The sequence below is a fragment of the Schistocerca serialis genome, chromosome 4, assembly GCF_023864345.2.
Source record: "Schistocerca serialis cubense isolate TAMUIC-IGC-003099 chromosome 4, iqSchSeri2.2, whole genome shotgun sequence".
Lineage (NCBI taxonomy): Eukaryota > Metazoa > Arthropoda > Insecta > Orthoptera > Acrididae > Schistocerca > Schistocerca serialis.
Window position 1 is genome coordinate 638,524,990 of NC_064641.1, and position 26,633 is coordinate 638,551,622.

General features: G+C 40.7%; 1 protein-coding gene across 1 annotated transcript in view; it reads right to left on the reverse strand.

The window, feature by feature from the left end:
• Positions 1–26,633, reverse strand: part of LOC126474653 (fatty acid synthase-like) — a 332,546-nt gene that overhangs the window by 11,372 nt on the left and 294,541 nt on the right. The window contains exons 25-27 of the mRNA XM_050102131.1: positions 23,374–23,900; positions 20,515–20,751; positions 585–827 (exon numbers count right to left, since the gene is read on the reverse strand). Of these exons, the coding sequence (XP_049958088.1) occupies positions 585–827; positions 20,515–20,751; positions 23,374–23,900 (1,007 nt within the window). The remainder of the gene's footprint in view (positions 1–584; positions 828–20,514; positions 20,752–23,373; positions 23,901–26,633) is intronic.

Below are 26,633 nucleotides of genomic sequence, written 5' to 3' on the forward strand. Positions count from 1 at the left end.
TGCAACTCTAATAATTTACATACCCACTGATCGTAACTTTATGCCAACCTTCACACTGAGTCCTGACCACACAATTGTGCATGCCATTTTAATTTCTGTCTTGGTGTATTCCAGTTTCTTGTTTACTGCTGAAATACACTAGCTCCTTTTCCATTAGTGTATCCTTACTGTTAGAACATGCATTACAAATTTTGTGAACTGTTGCACTACATGTTAAGACAACAGAAGAATCAGTTGTTGAACAATGATACATAATTCAAGTTTTAGGAAACTTAAATTTTCATTTTCTTCTTAATACTTTGAAAACAAACTGACCTATTTTTTTAGAAAGTCATAAAAGTGAAAATAAATATGTATCAAGAAATTGTGTGACTGGTGCAAGCATTACAATTTGACACTACATCAACAGCTTGCAGAAAAACATAGAATATATGAGGTTTTGTACCAAGTGTAGAAATATAAGAGTGTAGGGCACCTGTTTGTGTTCAAATCTCAATATCAGCTGAGGACACTCTTATAAAAATCATAAATTTTGTTTTGTTATTGTTAGTCAATTACCACTGTAATTAAAAGTTGGAGCGTACCTTTTGAAAATTATAGCGTTTGTTTATTCTGTGTTTAATGATGCCATCAGTTGCCGCTACAAGCAGGAGAGGTGCTTTCACTCCTCTGTCAGATGGAATTCTGTATTCATTAATGGCTTTCATCAGCCAGTAGCAGTTCTCAAGAGCTGACTGAAGATCTTTGGGGTGGTGTGGACCAACAAGGTGGAGACAGTACTCAAGTCGTGCGCACCAATCAGGCAGAGAAAATAGTTTTGATTTCAGCTGTAACGAAAATTTAAATCCTCATTAGTTGCAATCTGGGATGGAAAAACAATAATGTATAAAGGATAGACTGCTACTCACCACACAGAGGAGGCACTTCCAGTCAGGCCTCAGTACCATGAAATGACAGTGGCTTTGTGTGTGAGAGTTGTGCATGTGTGAATGTCTGTGAATTTTGTCTACATCTGACAAATTGCTTAGTGCAATAGTTAATAATATCTAGCAGTCTTTATTCAGTGTGCCTGTCTGTCACTCTATACCTCCTGTATGTGGTGAGCACCAACCTATCCTTTTCATATAGTTGTGTTTACAAATTATTCAAATGGTTCAAATGGCTCTCAGCACTATGGGACTTAACATATGAGGCCATCAGTCCCCTAGACTTAGAACTACTTAAACCTAACTAACCTAAGGTCATCACACACATCCATGCTCGAGGCAGGATTCTAACTTGCGACCATAGCAGCAACGCGGTTCAGGACTGAAGCATCTAGAACTATTCGGCCACAGTGGCTGACTACAAATTATTCAAAAGATTATTTTGTTGTTAGCTATAACAATTTCTTGCTTATGAATGAAAACACAAATTGTTTACATTTTACAAAGGATATTTTTAAAATAAGGTTCATTTTAATAAGAAGAAAAATACTGTGAACATCACTGAAATATATTTTTGTCCATATTCTACAGACTTTTATCTACATTAATAAATAATTTCCATTGTTGTTCAAACATTTGTCATACCACCCAACTAATTTTTGAATTCTGGCAACAAATAAATCTCCTGCCTGCAAAGAACCCCAATCCATGACCGCAGTTTTCACTTCTTTATTGTTGTTGAACTGTTGATTACCAAGAAACACCTTTCAAGGTCTGGACTGTAAGGTGCTTGTTCCCATCCAAAAGATGTGATAAGATGATGTGTCTGTGCAGAACACGCGGCCTTGCATTGTCACAGATCATCATCACACCGGAAAACAGTAGACCATGTCACCTGGTTTGTATGTCCCACCGGAGTCTCATGCACTCAAGAATAACACATTCAGTGGGTGATTCAATTTTCTTAAACATCATGAACTCCTACAGCTCAGTGAATGGACATGTAGCTGCAAATAGCATCTAACCACATTCGAAGCTTGCTGGTAACAGAGCTGCATATGCACTTTTGTGATTGCAAGTCACTCTCACACACATTTACAAATGGGTCTTATCTGAAAAGTAACCCTTATACAATATGTATTTATCTTGGTAACCACTCAAGCACCAAGACTGGCTAATATGAATGTAACATTGTTTCAGAAGTCTAACATAAAACTTCCTGATATTGTGAGGAAAGGTCACAACTACAAGAAGTCACCCACTTGACAAACTATGAGCAAAGCTCAATCTTTGGAAGCACTTTAGAACAACTAACACCTGGTGGGTGGTCTTCACTTGTAGGCGATTAAACTCAGTTTAGTATGGTTCCATACCATATTTGACGTAACATTAGATAGAACACTCACAAGAAGATTACTGCTGCTTATGTCTGTATATGTGTGAATGGATATGTGTGTGTGTGCGAGTGTATACCCGTCCTTTTTTCCCCCTAAGGTAAGTCTTTCCGCTCCCAGGATTGGAATGACTCCTTACCCTCTCCCTTAAAACCCACATCCTTTCGTCTTTCCCTCTCCTTCCTTCTTTCCTGATGAGGCAACAGTTTGTTGCGAAAGCTTGAATTTTGTGTGTATGTTTGTGTTTGTTTGTGTGTCTTTCGACCTGCCAGTACTTTCATTTGGTAAGTCACATCACCTTTGTTTTTAGATATATTCTTCCTACGTGGAATGTTTCCCTCTATTATAACATAAAACACTTGTATATAATACTCACTACCATGATAATTTGTTAGGAGATTGTCAAAATAGGTGAATACATTACAGTACACTAGAACTGCTAATATTTACAGAATTAATACAGTCAGAATTAAATACTGTTATGCACTTTTAATAAATTTATCGTACACAAAATACCTAATCTTGCCTGTTGTGACCAAGTTTTGTCAAAACTGAAATCTAAAGACATTTTTACGTAAGCTGGTCTAACAGTCCCTGTTAAGATATTCATCTATAGAGCACAAGGAGTTGCCTATAAAAAAGTCTTTCAAACTCTGTTTAAACTGTACTTTATGTGAAACCAAATTTTTAATGGTTGCTGGCAATTTATTGAAAATGTTCATTCTTGAATATTGGGCCCCGTTTTTGGATAAAGGTAGTGATTGTAGGTCTTTATGCAGATTGTTCTTATTCCTAGTATTGATACTATGTATTGAGCTATTAATTGCAGGTAGAGGTATATTACTTGCAAGAAATTTCATTACGGACTAAATATTCTGAGAAACAGTGATTGGAATGCAAAGTTCCTTGAACAGGTTTCTACATGATGTTCTTGAATTTACACCACAAATGATTCTTAACATGCTTCTGCACACTAAAAACTTTTACCCAGTTTGTTGAGGTATCCCAGAATATGATCCCATATGACATAATAGAAAGAAAGTAAAAAAAGTACGCAAGTTTTTTATATTTATATCTCCTACATCTGACATCATTCTCACTACAAAAACAGACATGTTTAGCCACTTCAGCAATTCTATGGTATGGCCCTCCCCAACTGTTTTTATTATGAGTTGTAATCCCATAAATGTAACACAGTCAACCTCTTCAATCTGCATGATTTCATATGCTATATACATGGTGGAAAGAGATCTCTCACATGTTGGGAACTGCATATAGTGGATCTTTTCAAAGTTTAATGAGAGTGAATTAGCTTTAAATCATTTATTAATGTCAGTGAAAATTTGATTAGCAGCCATTTATAAATCTGTACTTGACTTGCTACCTATTGCAAAGTTTGTATCATGTGGAAACAAAACAAACTTGGCATCTAGCAATGTAACAGATGGGAAGTTATTGAAGTATGGAAGAAAAAAGGAACGGACCAAAGATGGAACCTTGAGGAACACCACTGTAATTAATTGCCAACCAAATGAAGACTGGCTGTTTACTGCACTGGTGTTTTGCAACGACTCCATTTGTTTCTGTTACTTAGATAAGACACAAATCATTTTGCACCACTGCCAGTGACACCATAATATTCTGATTTACTTAAAAGAATACTGTGATTCACACAGTCAAAGGCTTTTGACAGGTAACAGAAAATTCCCATAGCCTCTAATCTATTATCTAATTAATTAAGTACATTCTCACTGTGCGTTAAATAGTTTATCAAACAATGGAAAGTCCAGGATGGAATAACATCAACATGAAAAAGACAGACTGCTACTCACCACATACAGGAGACAATGAGTCATAGACAGCCACAATAAAAAAATTCAAAAATATTTCAGCTTTCACACAAAGTACTACTTCTGAAGTAGGAAACACGAACACACTCACACACACACACACACACACACACACACACACACACACACACACACACACACACACACACACACACACACACAAGCTGAGACTTTGTTGTAGAGCAACATGAGGTTCTTCAGAATAACATATGCCACTATTATCTCTTAGCTGACATAATATGTGTGTGTGTTAAAGAAGTATTTTAAGTAGTTAGTAAGTGAGGGGCAGCAGACTGTGTGGCCCCTTTGTGGTGTATGTGCAGATCTGTGAAAAGAAGAATGATCTCTGAATATCTGCAAGGTGTGTTAGTGATTGTGAATCTCCACCTGCTGTGGAGGTCTGTTTAGGCTTTGAAGTTATGGCTTGGTGGTGCCTTTGAACTCAAGGAGAAAAGTTGCATTCACAAGAATGGTCACATCCAGAAATGGAAGAAGATATAGTCTGTAATCTATTCACTATTCTGTCATAACATGTTTAAATGAGAGCTTCTGTTATAAGCCTAACTACATGAGAGTAATAGCACAGCAATCTGTGAACATGCAACTGTACTTATTTTATGAAGGAAGCATAATATATAAAAGTTTGTTAAAAGTGGATATGTTATTTCACAGTGCGTTGGAGTAGTTGTGTGCTCTCTTACCCTCGACCCTCTGCAAATGGAAATGAAGTAACATGGACAGAAGCAGCAGCATTGCATAGCAGGTTCATTGCATCAAGCCCGAAAATGTGACCATCAAGATTAAAGAAGTTAACATTTATTACAAATAGCATCAGTGGACAGCTTGTAAATGAAGTTGTTTGGAGCAGTTTACCTCAAGAATCCTCTTTTATTTCATTTCTGTTTGCATCCAAGGTGAAGGATGCAGAAAAGAGGCATAGAAATAAGAGAGCTTTTGAGATACAAGAAGGAATTTTCAAGGCAGAACAGAGAAATATATGACATTGCCTAGAGGAACTGACGTAAACAACATAGAAGATGTAGGTGAACACATGCTATACTATCATCCAATATAACTCTTATGCTTAAGAGGTTATTGGCAATTTGGTACAAACCTAATAAGTGACTTATCACATCAGAAGACATAAATGAAATTAGTTGACCATATCATCCTGGCCAGGAACAAGAAATATTCAGATGTTGAAATAACTGTAAAGATTCTAGTCAAGAAACCTTATATTGATGAAATGGAAGGTTTTGGTATGCTGATTCTGAGGCTATGGAGCAGCAGTGATCTTCAAGAGCAACTCTGTGGCAGCTGACCAACACAATAGCAGCACACCTTCACTTTGCAGAATGGTAGCTGGTCAGCTGAATACAGCAAAGGCTACACAATTTGCAGTTAGTAGTGTGACTCATTAGGTGAGCTGAACCAGTCCCAAGTGGGAAATGTTTTCTTGTAGTTTGTTCATGAAGTGGTGTAGACACACACAATTGAGTCTTTTGAGTCTTTGTGTTGGTCTCAAAAAAAAAATCACAGGACATCAAGATCCATAAGAGTAGAGACTGCTGACATTGGGTGCCAATTACTAGAGGCAACATGGAAAATAGCTGAAGATGTAGAGAAATTCAGAACATTAGAGGAACTGTCAAATACTGTTAAAAATCTTAAAACTCAAGAGGAAAAATGGAGAAATAGTATTAAAACGTGTAAGGCAGAGTTAAAAAATAATATTAATACAGAAGGACAGCCCTAGAAGAAGTATCTACACAAGTAGACTCATCAAACAGTAAAACTAAAATATGGACATGACTATAGCAAATTTATTAAAGCAAATAGTGAGAAGAATGTTTTAAGTAGTTTGGAGGACTACTTAAAGAAGTAGATGAATCAGACGTACATGAGGAACTTTAATTCATAAGCACTCTCACCAATTCTTTGAACCATATTGTGATACAGCAGAAGGAATTTCTAAAGTTGACATCAGATGGTACAACCTGTTGCCTTTTTGAAGCACTTTAAGGTAGTGGTACCCAAAGATTGGGCGGACATGACTAAAATTAAATTAAAAAAAAAAAAAAAAATTACAGTACAGTTACCAGTATAGGTTTAAGGCATTGAGTTAGTTTTACATAGTGTTTAAAAGAGAATTTCTGTATCCTGGTGAACTTACTAAAGTTTATGAAATTGTAAACCCCAGAATGAGAAATACTTGTGCTGTAGAGAATATGAAAAGGAAGAAATGATTATGGATTTCATCAAACATATACAAAATACTGTATTTACTCGAATCTAAGCCGCACTCAAATCTAAGCCGCGTCTGAAAAATGAGACTCGAAATCAAGGAAAAATAATTTCCCGAATCTAAGCCGCACATGAAATTTGAGACTCGAAATTCAAGGGGGAAGAAAAGTTTTAGGCTGCATCTCCAAATTGAAACAAAGTTGGTCCATTGTAATATGAGACACAATTTAGGTCGAATGAATGACGACACAGCTACAGTAGTTTGCTTCGAGTCTTAAGCTTAGCAGTTAAGCTTTACCAGGTAGCCATTGCTATGTGTCAGGCACTCCGTCCGTATATATAAGGGTACCCTTCCTTTTTCACGTGCTTCATCTGGTTTGAATTGATTGATTATTTTTCTTTGCTCTTATAAGTGCCATTCTCTTTGTTATAGGTGTTTACATTACTGTACTGTGTCATTAATTGTTTGTCGCATTCTGATAATGAGTGTTTACGGCCTGTCGCCGCTCGCGGCATGGCTTGCTTTTGTGCACGCTACCTCCCCTTACAATTAAAAAAAAAAAAAAAAGAGATAGGAATCGTCTCATTAGCAAAACAATGGCAAGAGACTGCTATTTGTTGTTACTTACACTGCTGCTTTCTTCGATAATGATCAACAAGAACCAAATAACAGACTGCGTATGATAGATGATGTTCTGAACGAGAGTTTAGCGAAAATTTTTCTCCATTTGAAAATCTTTGCAGATGCCTCTGTACATTACATTCTGCACAGAAATTAGAGTCATCTTAGATTTAAAAATCTAGTCAATTGCCGTGCTTCATTTCTAACTGTATCACTATTAGGCATAAGAATAATACGAGTATAAACATGACACCATATGCATATTCTTCCGCGTTTGCTGTTGTCTCACTGTAGTTTCGTAGTTTATTAGGCAGACAGGATTTAAATGAGATAGCAGCAAACACGAAAGAATACATGGCAAAATGTTTATATTCATATTATTCTTATGGTGAAGAGAATGCTGCATGTGATTCACAATTCATCAAGTTCCTATTAGCAGCCATCTCTTCTCACAGGTAGGAAAAAAATCAGAACGTAAAGTTGGCCATATTGACAAACAGTCTTGCCAGTCGGATTTTCGTAGTACATTGAAATGCTGCTACATTCGAAGAGGAACAATACAGAATTTGTATTTACTTCGTTGGATAATGTATGAAAATGCAGTGGTCGAAACTCGGGGCTGAGAAAAAAGCTCGTCTTCCACCTTTTTTTTTTAAATTTATTTACTGACGCAGAGGTTTTTGGCGCCAGTATTTATCTTTGTGCCTGCAAAGCATGCCTTTGTAGCGCTACATATATTTGACGGCATAAGTTAGTTGTGGCGGCACCTACCAACATTTTTCAGAACTTCCGCTTACTTTGCACTCGATTCTAGGCCGCAGGTGGTTTTTTGGATTACAAAAACCGGAAAAAAAAGTGCGGCTTAGATTCGAGTAAATACGGTAGGCTTACTAATGAAGATATTTGTATGTGTACTGACTTTGAACTTTCTGGTAATATAAGTACAAGTGAAAATGAGTATTTAAATGAAGCTTTAAGCTACACTCCTGGAAATGGAAAAAAGAACACATTGACACCGGTGTGTCAGACCCACCATACTTGCTCCGGACACTGCGAGAGGGCTGTACAAGCAATGATCACACGCACGGCACAGCGGACACACCAGGAACCGCGGTGTTGGCCGTCGAATGGCGCTAGCTGCGCAGCATTTGTGCACCGCCGCCGTCAGTGTCAGCCAGTTTGCCGTGGCATACGGAGCTCCATCGCAGTCTTTAACACTGGTAGCATGCCGCGACAGCGTGGACGTGAACCGTATGTGCAGTTGACGGACTTTGAGCGAGGGCGTATAGTGGGCATGCGGGAGGCCGGGTGGACGTACCGCCGAATTGCTCAACACGTGGGGCGTGAGGTCTCCACAGTCCGTCGATGTTGTCGCCAGTGGTCGGCGGAAGGTACACGTGCCCATCGACCTGGGACCGGACCGCAGCGACGCACGGATGCACGCCAAGACCGTAGGATCCTACGCAGTGCCGTAGGGGACCGCACCGCCACTTCCCAGCAAATTAGGGATACTGTTGCTCCTGAGGTATCGGCGAGGACCATTCGCAACCGTCTCCATGAAGCTGGGCTATGGTCCCGCACACCGTTAGGCCGTCTTCCGCTCACACCCCAACATCGTGCAGCCCGCCTCCAGTGGTGTCGCGACAGGCGTGAATGGAGGGACGAATGGAGACGTGTCGTCTTCAGCGATGAGAGTCGCTTCTGCCTTGGTGCCAATGATGGTCGTATGCGTGTTTGGTGCCGTGCAGGTGAGCGCCACAATCAGGACTGCATATGACCGAGGCACACAGGGCCAACACCCGGCATCATGGTGTGGGGAGCGATCTCCTACACTGGCCGTACACCACTGGTGATCGTCGAGGGGACACTGAATAGTGCACGGTACATCCAAACCGTCATCGAACCCATCGTTCTACCATTCCTAGACCGGCAAGGGAACTTGCTGTTCCAACAGGACAATGCATGTCCGCATGTATCCCGTGCCACCCAACGTGCTCTAGAAGGTGTACGTCAACTACCCTGGCCAGCAAGATCTCCGGATCTGTCCCCCATTGAGCATGTTTGGGACTGGATGAAGCGTCGTCTCACGCGGTCTGCACGTCCAGCACGAACGCTGGTCCAACTGAGGCGCCAGGTGGAAATGGCATGGCAAGCCGTTCCACAGGACTACATCCAGCATCTCTACGATCGTCTCCATGGGAGAATAGCAGCCTGCATTGCTGCGAAAGGTGTATATACACTGTACTAGTGCCGACATTGTGCATGCTCTGTTGCCTGTGTCTATGTGCCTGTGGTTCTGTCAGTGTGATCATGTGATGTATCTGACCCCAGGAATGTGTCAATAAAGTTTCCCCTTCCTGGGACAATGAATTTACGGTGTTCTTATTTCAATTTCCAGGAGTGTATAATGAGTTTTCAGCTTAAGATTTTGAAATAAAAATTTCTGTAGTTCAACATGGCAGAACTACAAGTGAAGATACTCAAGTACATATTAAATTTGAAGCTTTGTTGCAGAAAGAATATGAGATTGAATAGATATGTGGATGGAGACTTGATACTTTATCATGCATCCTATGTTACGTACATACATGATATCTAACAGTGAGAACTGTATTGTTTAATGGATTGATGGGAACCAAAGACTGAAGAGATATTTACAATCAGACCCTGGTGGTTATTCTCTAACCTTCTATAGAGTACTCACAGAATCTTTGCAGATGTAGTGTACTCATGTAATCTGTGCCTGAATAGACAAGAGTTTTGTTTATTTCATTAGTTGGTTATTGGGATTTGAATGTTTTTGTTGTTATAAGTACTTACTTGAGGTGAATTTAGCCTTAATCCCCCCTCCCTCACATCAACTGATTAATAAATGAAATGAATTTAATTGAAAACATTTGCGTGTTTGCTTAATGTAAGTAGTTTTATGATGTATTCATTTAGCACTGAATAAAATATTTCAGAGGCACTGAGGCATTACTGTGGATTGTATTGGTTAGTCAATAAGTTAGACTTGCATATTAAATAAATATAATAATTGATAATAATGGATATTAAAGATGACTAAGGCACTTTTTATGTGAGAATGCAGCGTTGCTGCACAATATACATGGTATTCACTATATTGTAGGAGTGGATGAAGTAAGTGTGAAGATGATGAGAGCATCTGGCAAGTCTGGATTGCAATGGCACTATCGAGTCATGAGAAAAGTATGGAAAAATAAGGAGGACACCTGAAGACTGGTAAAAGGGAATCATTGTGTCACTTTTTAAGAAGGCTCATGGCAGATTATGTAAAAATTATGGGGGAATTGGGATGGGATGGGATGGAATTGGGATGGGATGAATAGGGAGAGAGGGGTGCAGGAGGAGATGTAAAGAAAGAGAGGAAAGGGAGGAGGAGATGAACAGCAATACAAGGTGCATAAGAAGGAGAGAAAGAGGGGAGGGTATGGACAGAGAGAAATGGGAGGAAGAGATGGACAGATATGGAGCTGAGAAGGTGATGGGCAGAGTGAGAAAATAGGTGACGATGGACCAAGAAATGTGCACATTATATGTGACATACATGTATGCAGGTGAAGCCATGGAGAAAAGACTAGTATATACACTGTAATAACCACCTTCCTGGCATGGACAGAAGTGACACATGCAGGAATGGAGTGAATGACGTTCTGAAAGGTACAAACAGGGGAGGGGGGGGGGGGGGGTGGAGCCATGGCTACTCCAGTGCTGAGGCCAACTGTGCTAGGTTTCTCAGTTGAGGATCTGTGGCACAAAAGCCTGATTGTGGTGGTCCCACAGATTTTCAAACGGGTTTGAATTTGGGAAGTATGGTGGCCTAGAGAGTATGCCAAACTCATCTTGGTGCTGCTAAAATCGTGCACATACACTACAAGCTGTGTGACGCACTGCATTCTCATGCTGATAGATTTCATCATGCTGGGAAAAACAAACTACATTTAGGATATAATGTAAATGGATAGATAAAAAGATCTACTTGCCAAGTGGTGGCAGGAGAACACAAACCAAAGAAAGTTTAACTTTTACAAGCTTTCGGAGCCAGTGGCTCCTTCCTCTGGCAGAAGAGTTGATGGGGAAGGAAGAGGGCTGAAGGAAAAGGACTGGAGTGGTTTAGAAAAAGGGGGTACAGTTCAGAAAACTCTCCTGGAATCCTGGGTCAGGGGAGACTTACTAGACAGGATGAGAATGAAAGTGACTGTTGGGGACTGCACTGGATGAGATTTGAAAATCTGAGTGGTTAATGGTGGAAGATAGGTTAGTATGCAAGACAGAGATTACTACTAAAACATTGTGCACAAGTTAATAAGGGCAAAACATTTAGTAAATTGTAACAGATTTGGGAGGGGAAATGGTGAAAAATAGACAGGTCAGGAAATGGCAGATGTATAAAAGTAAAATGGACTGAAGAAAGGAGTAGTTACAGCAAATAACTGCTGAGACAGAAGGAATTAACATAAATTAAGACCAATTGGTTGGTGAGAAACAAGGACATGTTGTAGTGCTAGTTCCTACCTTTGGAGTTATGAGAAACTGGTGTCTGGGGGGAACAATCCAGATGGCGCATGTGGTGAAACAGGCACTGATGTCATGATTGTCATATTGTAGAGCATACTCTGCAACAGGACATTGTGTGTTGCCAGTATACAGCCTCTGCCTATACCCATTCATCCTGACTGATAACTGGGTGGTGTGTGTATTGTGTATTAAACTGGGACCTAGAAACGACAGAGAGGCCGCCATAGCCCTCAATGGTTCACAACCCCACAACAGGCCACAGCAGTCCACCCAATCCACTGCCACCCCACACTGAACCCATGGTTCTTAACTGAGTGGTAGTCATGCCGATGCAAAAGGCCACACAGTGTTTGCATAACAACTTGTAAAAGGTAAACTTTTTTATGTGTGTGTTCTCCAGCCACCGCTTGGTGAACAGATTTTTTTATCTATCCATTTACATTAAATTGTTAATAATAAATTACATGTAGGGATGAATATGGTGCCCAAGAATAGATGCACACTTGCATTGATCCATTGTGCCTTCCAGAATGATGAGACCCTGCAGGGAATGCCATGATAACATTCCCCAGATCATAATGCTCCCTCCTTGTTGGCTTTCAGGGCTTCCATACCGTAGATGCCAAAGGCCAACTGTCTGATGGAGCATAAAACACGATTCATCAGAAAAAGCCAGTTAAAGCCTCTCAGTGAACGTCCATTTGCAATATTGGTGTGGAAATTCCAGCTTTCATCGCTAATGAACACCAGTTTGCATGGGTGCATGACCTAGGTGACTGCAGCGGAGGCCTATACACAGCAGCATTCATTGAATCGCCATTGAATTGAAACAGTTGGTAGCCCAATGCTTCATCCGGGTGGTCAGTTGCTTGACTGTTACATGTCTATTTGCTTGTATGCACCTCTGCAGCCAACAAACATAGACAGCGTTCAGATTATTGTGACTGGACCACATATAAAGCAGCATGTATATACATATGTTTGTATGTATGTATGTCTAGCATCTCCTCCCAAACCCCTGGATTAATTTCGGTGAAATTTGACAGACAAAACGCAAATTTCATGAGTTTCGGTAATGTGGCATTAATGGCCTCCTAGTTCCAACAGGAGCACTGATGCAGGCAAAAACATGTTTTTCAGCCTCATCTATATAGGCTGCACTGCATGAAGGATGTGTTGAGGGAGTAGTCTCAGCCTGCTTTATTGACCTGTTTGCTGGGGCTACATGTGTGGATGGGCATGACAGGGCGAAGGATGAGACTGACAGAGGAGTGAATGGACAGCGAGAGAGGCCAGGAGCGGATCGATACGGAGAACGGATAGGAAGAGACAAACAGAGGGAGGGAATGGATGAGATAGTTGGCTGATTGGTTGATTTGAGGGACGGGACCAAACTGCAAGGTCATCAATCCCATCAGATTAGGAAAGGATGAGGAAGGAAGTCAACCATGCCCTTTCAAAGAAACCATCCTGACATTTGCCTGTAGTGATTTATGGAAATCACAGTAAACCTAAATCCAGATGGCTCGATGTGGGTTTGAATTGTCATTCTCCCAAATGCGAGTACACTGTGCTAACCACTGTGCTACCTTGCTTGGTGGTTGATATGGACAGAGGGGGAGGGATGAGGAGGATATCGACAGGGAGACAGGAAGGAGGAGATGAACTGAGAGAGTAGGAGTAGGATATGGACAGAGAGGGGGGGGGGGGGGGACAGGAGAAGATGGACAGAGAGAGAGCTGGGAGGGTGAGGTTGACACATAGATGGGGCAGCAGTGTATGTGCGCAATGTATACGTTAAATGTGATTGCAAGAGAAGCCACATGGGAAAACCTAGTATACAGAGTGAAGCTAAATTCACGCACTCAGGATTCACAGCACGATTCCTCACATGCCAGTGATAAAAAAATGCCTGTCACAAAATTTTGTCCAGCAAGTATATCCAGCAGACAAAGGATCTTCAAGAGTGGCAATCTGGCAACACTATAACCACATATATAGTAACACCCTCTGTCAGCTCACATTTGTTGTGCTGTGCATTTGGTGCAGTGGATACAGTTTTGGAGTAGTATGCAGGAGGTTGAGGGTTCAATCCTGGGTTGGGGCACACTTCTTTGATTTGCTTATTTCATTGTATCATTTCCTACTCTAATATACACTGTTTCTTAGTTACATTTACCCTAAATTTACAATATTTTGTAACGCTGAACATAATAAATATGTGGTTAGACAAATAAGAAATAGACAGTTGAAACAAATGACCTGTCATAGGACAGAGTAACTACAAAAACATTATCAGTTTTGAGATGCTAAAGATGATAGCACAGCACAACAACGCAACATCTACTTGTCATTTATACTACAAGTAATATGAGTGCTAAGACATTGCACATAAGCAACCAGTGACAATAATGATGTCCATATTAATGACCACATGACCTTCAGAAGAGAATACATTGTCCTCAGCACAATAGATGCTCAAAGCAACTTCCCTAGCAAAGACACATCCAGCCATTGCGTAACCCGCCAGGTCATACAGCTCTGGACCCTTCACAGCAAAGCTGCAACCACAGTAGCAAGAACAACATGAATACAATCTACCAATTCTTCCACATCCATCGTTGGAGTAGAGTGCACATGCTCCTTCAGGTGTCCCCACAGGAATAAATACAGGGGATTTAGGTCAGGTGAATGGGGTGGCCATACAATTGGACCTTCATGTCTGAGCCAGTTCCCTAGAAATGTTCTCTCCAAATACTGTCGCACATTAATTCCAAAGTGAAGGTGCACTATCATGTTGGAACCATAACTTCTGCCAAACATGTAGTGAAAGATCTCCCAGCACATCAGGCAGCTACTTTGAGAGGAATGCATGATACCTTCATGCAGTTCACCGATCAGGGAACATGTATGGGCCCAAACACGTGTCACCTAATATTCTGGCCAAGACGTTGATACCAAAGCAAACTCGATAGCCACGGTCATGGTTTATGTGCGGGTTAACCTCACACCAATGGTGGGCACTATGCATACTGAAGACATGCTCATGATGGAATGCTGCTTCATCCGAAAATATTACGGTGTTGATGAAGTCATCGTTGGCTTCCTGTTGTTGTTGGAACCATTCACAGTATTGCATCCACTGATGGCGATCTGAAGAATGCAGGTCTTGCATGAAAGCATAAGGATAGGGGTGCAGCCCTCTGTGGAAGACCTCTGTCACGCAATTGTGGAAGAAGAGAACCTGACTACTGAAGATGCAGCTCCAGATGACGAAACACATATTTATCTGGATGGCATTGAAGAGGATATCTAGCAGCACATTCACGAGTTGCAACACCAGCCTGGTTATCAGATGCACCAAGGACCAGAAAAATATCCACATATTCATTGTTTGTGTATGCCATACATCTACCACACTGGTTTAAATGTTTACAATGAGAAAATTCGATACATGTACACATGTAGATTGGAGTCTATCACAGGCGCGTTACTCTGCTCAGCTCACAACTACTACTTGTCTGGCAGACAGTGCATACAGTATAAATATGTCATCAGTCTTGCACGCTGTTGTACCTAACATGCATTACCCCTCTGACAGATATTGTTCTGCATGATTCATCCCGACACCGCTAATTGTGAAATGTTCAGTTTCGAATTACACTGTTTCTCTAACTGTAATAGATGTGATGTTTCCACAATCCCATTGATAGAATAATAATAATAATAATAATAATAATGCATTGAGATATGTACTGAACAGCATGTGGTTACCAGATTCAGTGTTGAAAGGCATAATTAGTGGGACCATGGTGATAACACATACAAATAGTAACTGAGTTTGGACATTATTTGCAAAGCACATTGCTAGTACTACTGGTAACGTAAGGCCCTAAAGAAATGCCATGGACCTCAATGAGGCAAGTCTATGAGACCACTGGAGAAGGGTACAAAGAAAACAAGTTTTGCATCTAGAAGGTGAAGCGGTGCGAATAAATTCATGCCCATGGCATGGAAAGGGCTTCTTTCAAAGCTGACCAATCTTCAATTTCTATGATTGCAGTATGTAAGTGCATACATTTTATAGAGGACCTGCTGCAATCACTGTTGATGATTAAGATGCCAGATACCATATAATGTGGACTACATAAAAAACATATGCCTCAGCCCAGGGTCGAACCATCGACCTCCTGCATGATAATCCAAAACTCTATCCATTGCACTAACTGTACAGTGCAAGTAATGTGAGCTGACAGAGTTAGTTACCATACATGTGGTTACAGTGTTGCCAGATTGCCACTCTTTAATGTCCTTTTTTTGCCGGATGTACTAGCTGGGCGAAATTTTACGAGAGACATTTTTTTGTCGCTGGTATGTGAGGAATCACACTGCAAAGCCCGAGTGCATGAATTTCTCTCCACCCTCTACATACAAAGCAGCTTGTGTATATGTCCATGATCACCTCTCAAATGCCTGGATCAACCAAACTTGGCACACAAATATGAAACTTCATGATTATCACCACTGTCAAATTCATAATCTCCTAGCTCCAAGAGGAATGGAGAGATACAGGCAAGGACATGTTTTCAGTCCCTGTCATACAGGCTGCCCTCCACAACAACAGTCAACTTCACAATTATCAGCAGTATGTGGTTTATAAGCTCCTAGATACAAAAGGAGCAGATGTATGAGCAGAAATATATTTTTCCAGCATTTTCCATATAAGTTGCCTTCCAAGATAGGCATGTTGTGTGGGGATAGTATCAGCCCACCTTATCAAACTGCTCTGCATGACAGGCTATACATCATGAGCAAAAATTGTTTTTCAGGCCTTTGATGTGTAGGCTGCACCGCACAGTAGGCATGTTGTGGTAGCAGTTATCACCTTCATGATCTGTTTTGCAAGGGTCACACATGCAAATGGGCACAGCTGGGGGAAGGCTGAGATAAATGGATGGAGGATGGCCAGAGATGGAGCAGGAAGGTATGGATAGAGACAAGGGAACCAAAGCAGATGGATAGGCAGAGGGAGAAGGAGTGAAGTGGCAGAGAGATGGGGCAGGAGAAATGGATAAGGATAGGGAGAGGATGGGACGGATAAAGAGGGCAGGTAGGAGGGGATGAACAGAGAAAGAAACAACAGAGAGGAGCAGGCATGTTGAGTGGGTATTATCAGCATGCCTTCCAAGGACTACACATATAGATAAGCATGGCTGAGGAGAAATGGGAGAGAACATAGTGAGAGATAGGCAGGTGACTATGCATAGGGAGAGGGGGCAAGGGGAGATGAATCAGGAGAGGAGGGAGATGGGCAGAGAGGGGCCGAGAAAGGGATGGAAAGAGAGAAGTTGGAGGTGTAGGAGGTATGTGGAAAACGGAGAGGGGTATTCAGCAGATGAAAATGGAAGAGCATGTGGAAACATAGGTAGAAGAGAGAGAAGTTGTGAGGTGTAAGACAGAAAGTGTTTGAGGAGGCATGGGGAAATAGATAAATACCCACAAAACGCACAGGCATTCGGATAGTATATGTATAAAGCTGTATGCATATATATCTAAAAACAAAGATGCTGTAACTTACCAAACAAAAGCATTGGTATGTTGATAGAGACAATAAAAAACACACAAACACACACACAAATTTCAAGCTTTCGCAACCCAAGGTTGCCTCATCAGGAAAGAGGGAAGGAGAGGGAAAGACGAAAGGATATGGGTTTTAAGGGAGAGGGTAAGGAGTCATTCCAATCCTGGGAGCGGAAAGACTTGCCTTAGGGGGAAAAAAGGATAGGTATACACGTGCGCACACACACACATGTCCATCCGCACATATACAGACACGGGCAGACATATGTAAGTGCAAAGAGGTTGGGCAGAGATGTCAGTCGAGATGGAAGTACAGAGTCAAAGATGTTGTTGAATGACAGGTGTGGTACGAGCGGCGGCAACTTGAAATTAGCGGAGGTTGAGGCCTGGTGGGTAACGGGAAGAGAGGATATATTGAAGATTAAGATCCCATCTCCAGAGTTCTGACAGGTTGGTGTCAGTGGGAAGTATCCAGATAACCTGGAAGATGTAACACTGTGGCATGATGTGCTGGCTGTGCACCAAGGTATGTTTAGCCACAGGGTGATCCTCATTACCAACAAACACTGTCTGCCTGTGTCCATTCATGTGAATGGACAGTTTGTTGCTGGTCATTCCCACATAGAAGGCTTCACAGTGTAGACATGTCACTTGGTAAATCACGTGGGTGCTTTCACACGTGGCTCTGCCTTTGATCGTGTACACCTTCCGGGTTACAGGACTGGAGTAGGTGGTGGTGGGAGGGTGCATGGGACAGGTCTTACACCGGGGGCAGTTACAAGGGTAGGAGCCAGAGGGTAGGGAAGGTGGTTTGGGGATTTCATAGGGATGAACCAAGAGGTTACGAAGGTTAGGTGGACGGCAGAAAGACACTTTTGGTGGAGTAGGGAGGATTTCATGAAGGATGGATCTCATTTCAGGGCAGGATTTGAGGAAGTCGTATCCCTGCTGGAGAGCCACATTCAGAGTCTAATCCAGTCCCAGAAAGTATCCTGTCACAAGTGGGGCACTTTTGGGGTTCTTCTGTGGGAGGTTCTGGGTTTGAGGGGATGCATATATGTATTTATGAATAGCTGGGGACTCCTCCTATGCCCCTTGATTGATTTCAACTAAATTTGATGCACAAACAGCAAATTTCACAAGTATGAGTACAGTGGGGTTTACAGTATCCTAGCTCCAGTAGAAGATGAGACATGTGTAAACCCGTGTTTTTTCAGCCCCTTCCATATGGGCTGCCCTGCACAACCAGGTATATATTGAAGTGTGACTTGGGATTGATTGATTTCAACTAAATTTGGCATGCAAACAGCAAACTTCATGAGTATCAATACTGTGTGGTCTACAGCATCCTAGCTCCAGTAGAAGATGAGATATGTGTAAATCTGTGTTTTTTCAGCCCCTGGCTGCGGTAAGGTAGAGACTGCTGGAGGAGATGGACAGAGAGTGAGAGGTCAAAAGAGGGGTGTATAGGGAGAGGGAGAAGTAGAGGAGAGCCATAGGCTGAGTAGGAGGAGATGGACAGAAAGAGAGGGGCGACAGATAATGAGGGAAGGGAAGAGGAGATGGTCAGAGGGATGGTGGCAGGAAGAGATGGACCAAGAGAGGCAAAGAGATAAGGAGGGAGAGGGTGAAGGAGGGGAGGGACAGAGAGGAGGAGGTGACGGTTAGGGAGAGGGGGAGGAAGAGGTGGATAGGGATACACAGGCAGAAGTAGATGGGTGGGGAGAGACACGGAGGAGAAGGTACATAGGAAGAGAGGGGCAGAAGGAAACAAACAGGGAAAGTTGGGGAGGAGGAGGTGGATATGCAGAGGAGTGAGGGGGCTATGAGAAAATGAGTGGGGAGAGGGGGACAGGTGGAGATGGCCGTGGGAGGGAAGGAGGGGAGAGATGTACAGAGAGAGATGTGGAGAGGAGGCAGGAGATGGAAAGAGAGAGAGAGAGAGAGAGAGAGAGAGAGAGAGGAGAGAGGGGAGGAAGAGATCCACAAAGAGAGAGGGGTGAGGAGGAGATGGGCAGAGGTATGGGGAGAAGTAGTTGGGCAAAGAAAAAGTGGAGGAGGAGAGGCATAGGGGAATGGGGTGGAGGAGACAGACAGAGAGCTGGTAGGAAATGATAGACAGAGAGAAAGGAAAGGTGTTGATGGACAAAGGGGGTATGGGGGTAGGAGGCATTTGGAGGATGATGCAGATGAAAACAGTTTGCACATGAAAAAAGAACTGGCTGTGCAAACACAACTGGAAGAGGGAGAAGGCATGAGGCCAAGAGGGAGAGTCTATGAGGAGGCAGGTGAAAAGAGGACAGGTTGTGAGGAGGCATGTGCAAGATAAAATTTATATATACCCGTGCAAGGCCAGGGTACTCAGCTAGTGAGATAACAAACCATTCAAATGACTCCTTGAGAACATTCTAAATAGTTCATATATAGAACTGTGCTCTCGTGTTAGAAAGAGAGAAATGATATAATAACTGAAATAGCAAATACCATAAAAGGAAGATACACAAATAAAATACAAAACACAGTTATTGCTTCTAAAGAGCTTTATTTAGATCTGGTAAAACATATTCATTATTTTGTAAAAAGCATATTTGTGCCATTAGTTGTATAATTGTGCATTCACATGAGAAAGATAGTGTACATCAATGGGTTGAAAAGACATTTTCACAAAATATGACCCAACCAAATGTAGGACATACATAATTGTCACAATAGTCAGTCTTAACACAGTCCATAGAGAAACACTATGCCTTGGCACAATTACAATTAAGTGTGGAGTTGTCACCAAGTATGCACTACTGTAATTGTACCAAGGTAAGGTACAGCATATATATATATGAACTGTAATACGACAGACTATTACAACAATTACATATGTTCTACATTTATTTGGATCATATCTGATAAAAACGTATTTTTATTTTGATCCATTGATGTACACTGTATTTCTCTTGTGAAGATGATTACAATTATAAAAACCAGTAGAGAATAAACATACAACTGTACAGCTGATGACACAAATATGCGTTTTTAAAATTATCTAGCGGCTGTAGATGGTTACCTATGAAAATCTCTACATTCATTATTGATTTTCATCTCTGATGTTTTATTGTTAATAAGTTTGTCTTTGTTGGAATTCCATTCCTCACCATACTAATTTTTAATGTTGCCTCTCAAGAGGCCCATACATTTTTCTTATTCTCCGTTTCTTGAATTCTCTTTTAATAATAAAGGGTTGATAAATTAATGCTTAATAACTTTAGTTTCCTTTGTTATTCAATCGTATTATAATTTTATTTGTTCTCATACGACTGAATGCTGTTCACATTCAGTAAATATTAAATCTAGGTGTGTGTACTTACCTTTTCTTCATCAAGCTTGGAAAGGAAGTGTGATACTATTTGTGTTAGTAATCCAACTTCCAAAGTCAACAATGTTGAAAAACCAGTTTCCAATGGATTCGGTAAAAAATCTAATATAATTAGAAGCACTGTTTCTCCAACTGCTTCCATCTGCCTGGCCATTTCAAAACTGATGGCACCACCCGCAGAGTAACCAAGAAGTATATAAGGACCAGTTGATTGTACTGCATGCATTTGCTGCAAAAGGATTCATATTGGGACTAAGTTGTATTGATTTATAAATATTATTTATTTCAAGTAGAAAATAAGAGGGCACTACTTTATTCTTTAAATCCAAATGCATTTGTCTTCAGTTGAATCCTACCTATGTGTAAGTGCTCTATGACTGCAAGAGTTGTTTAATGATTATACCATTTGTATGACATCTTTCTAAGCTTGTTATCAATAGATGTATGAATTTAATTAAAGTGAAAGGCCAGATCGAATTACTGATAAACAATATGTTGAAAGCAAATTTCCTGCCTCTGCATGTAGGACACTTTCCTCACTTTTGGAGCTAGTACTTTCTTTTTCAGGTGGAGAAAGGAATAGGTTGATTCAGGTTTAATGGAAGAGTAAGTCACTCATACTCCAGACCTTAGGATAAGGAGGACCCAACTACTGTGAGGACAAAGACAGCCAATCTTTGTGTCCTCCTATTGATGTTGTGCAGTTCCCTCTTTTCTATCTAATCTAGCTAACTTTTATTAAATGAGTATTATTTTAATATATTTGTTAAACTTATAACTTTTTACATTTTTCTTAAATCATATAGTAGTACAATTAATAGCATTAAACATTTGATATCTCACACCTCTACTTTTAACTGAAGCAATAAGAGAAAAGTTTAACAGAAGATCTATGTGCCACAGAACTAATTTGCATTAGATGTAAATCTAATATTTTATATATATATATATATATATATATATATATATATATATATATATATATATATATATATCTAAAAACAAAGATGATGTGACTTACCAAATGAAAGTGCTGGCAGGTCGACAGACACACAAACATACACACAAAATTCAAGCTTTCGCAACAAACTGTTGCCTCATCAGGAAAGAGGGAAGGAGAGGGGAAGACGAAAGGAAGTGGGTTTTAAGGGAGAGGGTAAGGAGTCATTCCAATCCCGGGAGCGGAAAGACTTACCTTAGGGGGAAAAAAGGACAGGTATACACTTGCACACACGCACATATCCATCCACACATACAGACACAAGCAGACATATTTGAAAATATGTCTGCTTGTGTCTGTATGTGTGGATGGATATGTGCGTGTGTGCAAGTGTATACCTGTCCTTTTTGCCCCCTAAGGTAAGTCTTTCCGCTCCCGGGATTGGAATGACTCCTTACCCTCTCCCTTAAAACCCACTTCCTTTCGTCTTCCCCTCTCCTTCCCTCTTTCCTGATGAGGCAACAGTTTGTTGCGAAAGCTTGAATTTTGTGTGTATGTTTGTGTGTCTATCGACCTGCCAGCGCTTTTGTTCGGTAAGTCACCTCATCTTTGTTTTTATATATATATATATATATATATATATATATATATATATATATATATATATATATAAATGAAAGTGCTGGCAGGTCGACAGACACACAAACAAACACACAAAATTCAAGCTTTCTGCTTGTGTCTGTATATGTGTGGATGGATACGTGTGTGTGTGCGAGTGTAGAGTGTATACCCGTCCTTTTTTCCCCCTAAGGTAAGTCTTTCCGCTCCTGGGATTGGAATGACTCCTTACCCTCTCCCTTAAAACCCACTTCCTTTCGTCTTTCCCTCTCCTTCCCTCTTTCCTGATGAGGCAACAGTTTGTTGCAAAAGCTTGAATTTTGTGTGTTTGTTTGTGTGTCTGTCGACCTGTCAGCACTTTCATTTGGTAAGTCACATCATCTTTGTTTTTAGATATATATTTCCTACGTGGAATGTTTCCCTCTATTTTATATATATATATATAACGGGAAGAGAGGATATATTGAAGAGCAAGTTTCCATCTCCGGAGTTCGGATAGGTTGGTGTTAGTGGGAAGTATCCAGATAACACGGACGGTGTAACACTGCGCGAAGATGTGCTGGCCGTGCACTAAGGCATGTTTAGCCACAGGGTGATCCTCATTACCAACAAACACTGTCTGCCTGTGTCCATTCATGTGAATGGACAGTTTGTTGCTGGTCATTCCCACATAGAATGCGTCACAGTGTAGGCAGGTCAGTTGGTAGATCACGTTGGTGCTTTCACACGTGGTTCTGCCTTTGATCGTGTACACCTTCCGGGTTACAGGACTTCCCGTTATCCACCAGGCCTCAATCTCCGCTAATTTCAAGTTGCCACCACTCATACCTCACCTGTCATTCAACAACATCTTTGCCTCTGCACTTCTGCCTCGACTGACATCTCTGCCCAAACTCTTTGTCTTTAAATATGTCTGCTTGTGTCTGTATATTTGTGGATGGATATGTGTGTGTGTGCGAGTGTATACCTGTCCTTTTTTCCCCCTAAGGGAAGTCTTTCCGCTCCCGGGATTGGAATGACTCCTTACCCTCTCCCTTAAAACCCACATCCTTTCGTCTTTCCCCTCCTTCCCTCTTTCCTGATGAGGCAACAGTTTGTTGCGAAAGCATGAATTTTGTGTGTATGTTTGTGTTTGTTTGTGTGTCTGTCGACCTGCCAGCACTTTCATTTGGTAAGTCACATCATCTTTGTTTTTAGATATATTTTTCCTACGTGGAATGTTTCCCTTTAAAAAAATCACCACTTACTCCTAATAAGAAATGTATGATTGTGCTAGATTTCTATCTTACTCACTCTGACATAAAATGTAGCAAGCTCCATAAATGTTGTTCGTGGTGACTCATAGGAAAATTGCAGTCCATAAACTGTTCTCTTCATGCTGTGTGCAGTTTCTTTTAAAAGTCTGCAGGTTCCATCTATTGGATGCACAAAGAAAATGGGCAATGTCTGATGACAGGGTTCATCAGCAAGCACCACCAATGTCTCTTCTGGGACAAGTGGAGAAACACTGAAGTCCAGAAGAACAAATTGCTTTTCGGCTGCATTCGAAGGTATCTCATCCGTCCTTTCCATTTGGAAGTGATTCATGTTTTCTGGTGTCTCAGCTTCAGTAACAGAACTAGCTCTACCACTGAGATCTGATGTGTGTGCTCTTTCAAAATCAAGCAGATTCTGAACAGTCAGAGAGCGAGCTTCCTCAGCACTAAGAGATTTTCCAAAATATTGTTCAATGCAGAGACGTATCTCTATTTGCATTAATGAATCCATGCCAAGTGATTCTAATGTAATATCTGGTGATAAGCTGCTAATGTCAGGTAGTCCTGGAATTGGAAATAGATATATGTAAATTTTTAGTCCAATTTTACATTTTACATGTAACTAAAGATCACTGAATAGAGTTATTGCACCTGAGACAGTAGCACCAATTGAAATTTGTTATGTCGGACATACATATCATTTCAGACAATTAAATTTGTGGAGGTGTGGGAGGAAGTCAGCAGCTCAGTAACAACTGCTGCGCCAAACTTCATAGATTGTGCTTCAAAACTGTTCCATCACCACAAGTTTCCTGCCTATCTTTTCTTAGGTGTTCTTGTACTTTTTCTATGTGGACAATACTTGGAGAGAACATGATTGGTAAATTTATATCTGAAGCATTTTTCAAAATCTGTTTTCTCCATGGATAACTATGACTATTATTGAAATTATACTAGTTTTCCAGATTCAGAAGGATAACTAGTATTTTCTACACACAGTATAGGAGGTGGGAATATAGACTTTTCCAGCATTTACTGCTGATCTTTAGTCTCCAGCCTGGTGACGGTGTTAACATTATACACAAGTTTGATGAGTGCCACATCCATCTTCTTCAGGCAAACTATCAAAAGACTTTGGACATTTTATTTACCTACTGAGAGACAGTTAAGCTCTCACTCTGCATATTGAAACTGTGGTTCATTGTGGACAACTTGTGGTGCTGGCAGTGATGGTGGCAGTAGTGCTGCTGATGGTGCTGGTGGGGAGGGTTGAGTTGGAGGTGGTATGGCAGTGGTTGTGCTCTTAACCCTCTGGGTGTCATATCTGTGCACAACCACATGAACTCATATTGCATAGCTGCTACAGCAGCATTCCACATCAAGGTGATCTGATAGCCTTGTTGACTAAACTGTCATTAACCCTTATTTCTGTTGATTCATTTTAAGAGCCACTGTTTCAGAACAGTAACTTGCTGTTTTTAAAATTAAACAAATGTTTTTTGTTGAGGCTCTGTTACGCTACCACTTACTTTCCTTTGTGACCCAGACAAATACATCCAATGTGTTCTGTACAGTACTGAAAGATACAGCACCACATTTGCGTACTGTATTAATGGCTGCAGCACTGAATTTGTCTGCTGTATTAATGACCACATGTACACATTGAAAATGAACTATAATACGGGTGGGCCTTGCCAAAGTGGGGGAACACTTTTGTTTCATATGAAAAGACCTGGACAGTAGGTGCAAAACTAACTCATGTGCTGCCTACATATTATACATACCTACATCTGGGTAGATTACAGTTCAGATGCTGACACTGAAGTAAAGGAATGCCACACTGACACTAAACAACATAGAAATTGTACAAACAACAACAATAACAACAAAAAACACAATAGGTTACAAGCAGAAAGATAACACATTCGCTGTAAACAACCAAAGATAGCCAATGTCTTAAGTTATCAATATCGAATATTAATTAACAACTGATGAAAAAGTACATTAACTCTCTTCATCTATTGTTTGACCATAGAGAGAGAATGCTGGTTGAAATCTGAAACTGATAGCTGTGAAATTTTTGATGAAAATTTAAGTGTATATCAAAAGGATACGCAAATTGGAAATGGAGGTGCTGTATTTGTCACAGTAGACAAGAAACTCAGATCCACTGAGACAGAAATTGAAACTGCATGAGAGATTGTTTGGGCAAGACTAATTATCATGGGTGGGCATAAAATGATAACTGGATCCTTCTACTGACCACCAGCCTCATCTCCTGATGTAACTGAAAACTTTAGAGAAAACCTCAGTTCATATGTACATATGTTCCAAAACCTTACTACATTGATTGGTGGAGGCTTTCATCATCCAACAATTAATTGGGAAAATTGCAGTTTTGTTAGTAGAGGGCAAGATAAGACATCCTGTGAAACATGATGACATGTTTTTTCTGAAAACTACTTAGAACAGACAGTTGGGAACCTCACTCATGATGGAAATATATTTGGCCTAATTGCAATAAATAGACCTGATCTCTTTGAGGATGTCCACATCAAAACTGGTATAGGTGATCATGATGCAGTTGTGGCAACAATGATTACCAAGGCACAAAGGACAACTGAAACAAGCGGAAAAGATAAAAAAAAATCAGTACATGGCGGGAGCATGCTGAGGAACTATGGCTCAAGTTTAAAACAATAGTTGATCATGCACCAGATAGATAGGTTCCTAGCAGAACAGTTCATAATAGGAGGGAAACTCCTTCGTATAACGTTGCTGTGAAGAAATGTCTAAAGAAACAGAGACTATTGCATAATAGGTGCAAAACAAAGCAAAGGACTATAGACAGAGAGATGCTGAATGAAATGTGTTTGGCTGTCAAGAGAGCAACGCATGATGCTTCAATGGCTACCGTAGCAGAATATTGTCAAGTGATATTTCACTAAAACCAAAGAAATTTTGGTCATATCTAAAGTCTGCTAGTGACACTTAACTTAGTGTCCAGTCCCTAGCAAATGAGGCAAGGACTGAAATTGAGTGTAGCAAAGTAAAAGCTGAAATGGTTAACTACATTTTCTGGCATTCCTTTACACAGAAAAACCTAGGAGAATTGCCAAATTTAATTCTCATACCACTGAAAAGAAGAAGGAAATAAATATTAGTGTCAGTGGCGTTGAGAAACAGCTGAAATCATTAAAACTGAGCTAAGCTCCATGGCCTCACGGAATCCTTATAAGATTCTACACTGAATTTATGGCTGTGTTAGCTCCTGTTTTAACTATAATCTATCATAGA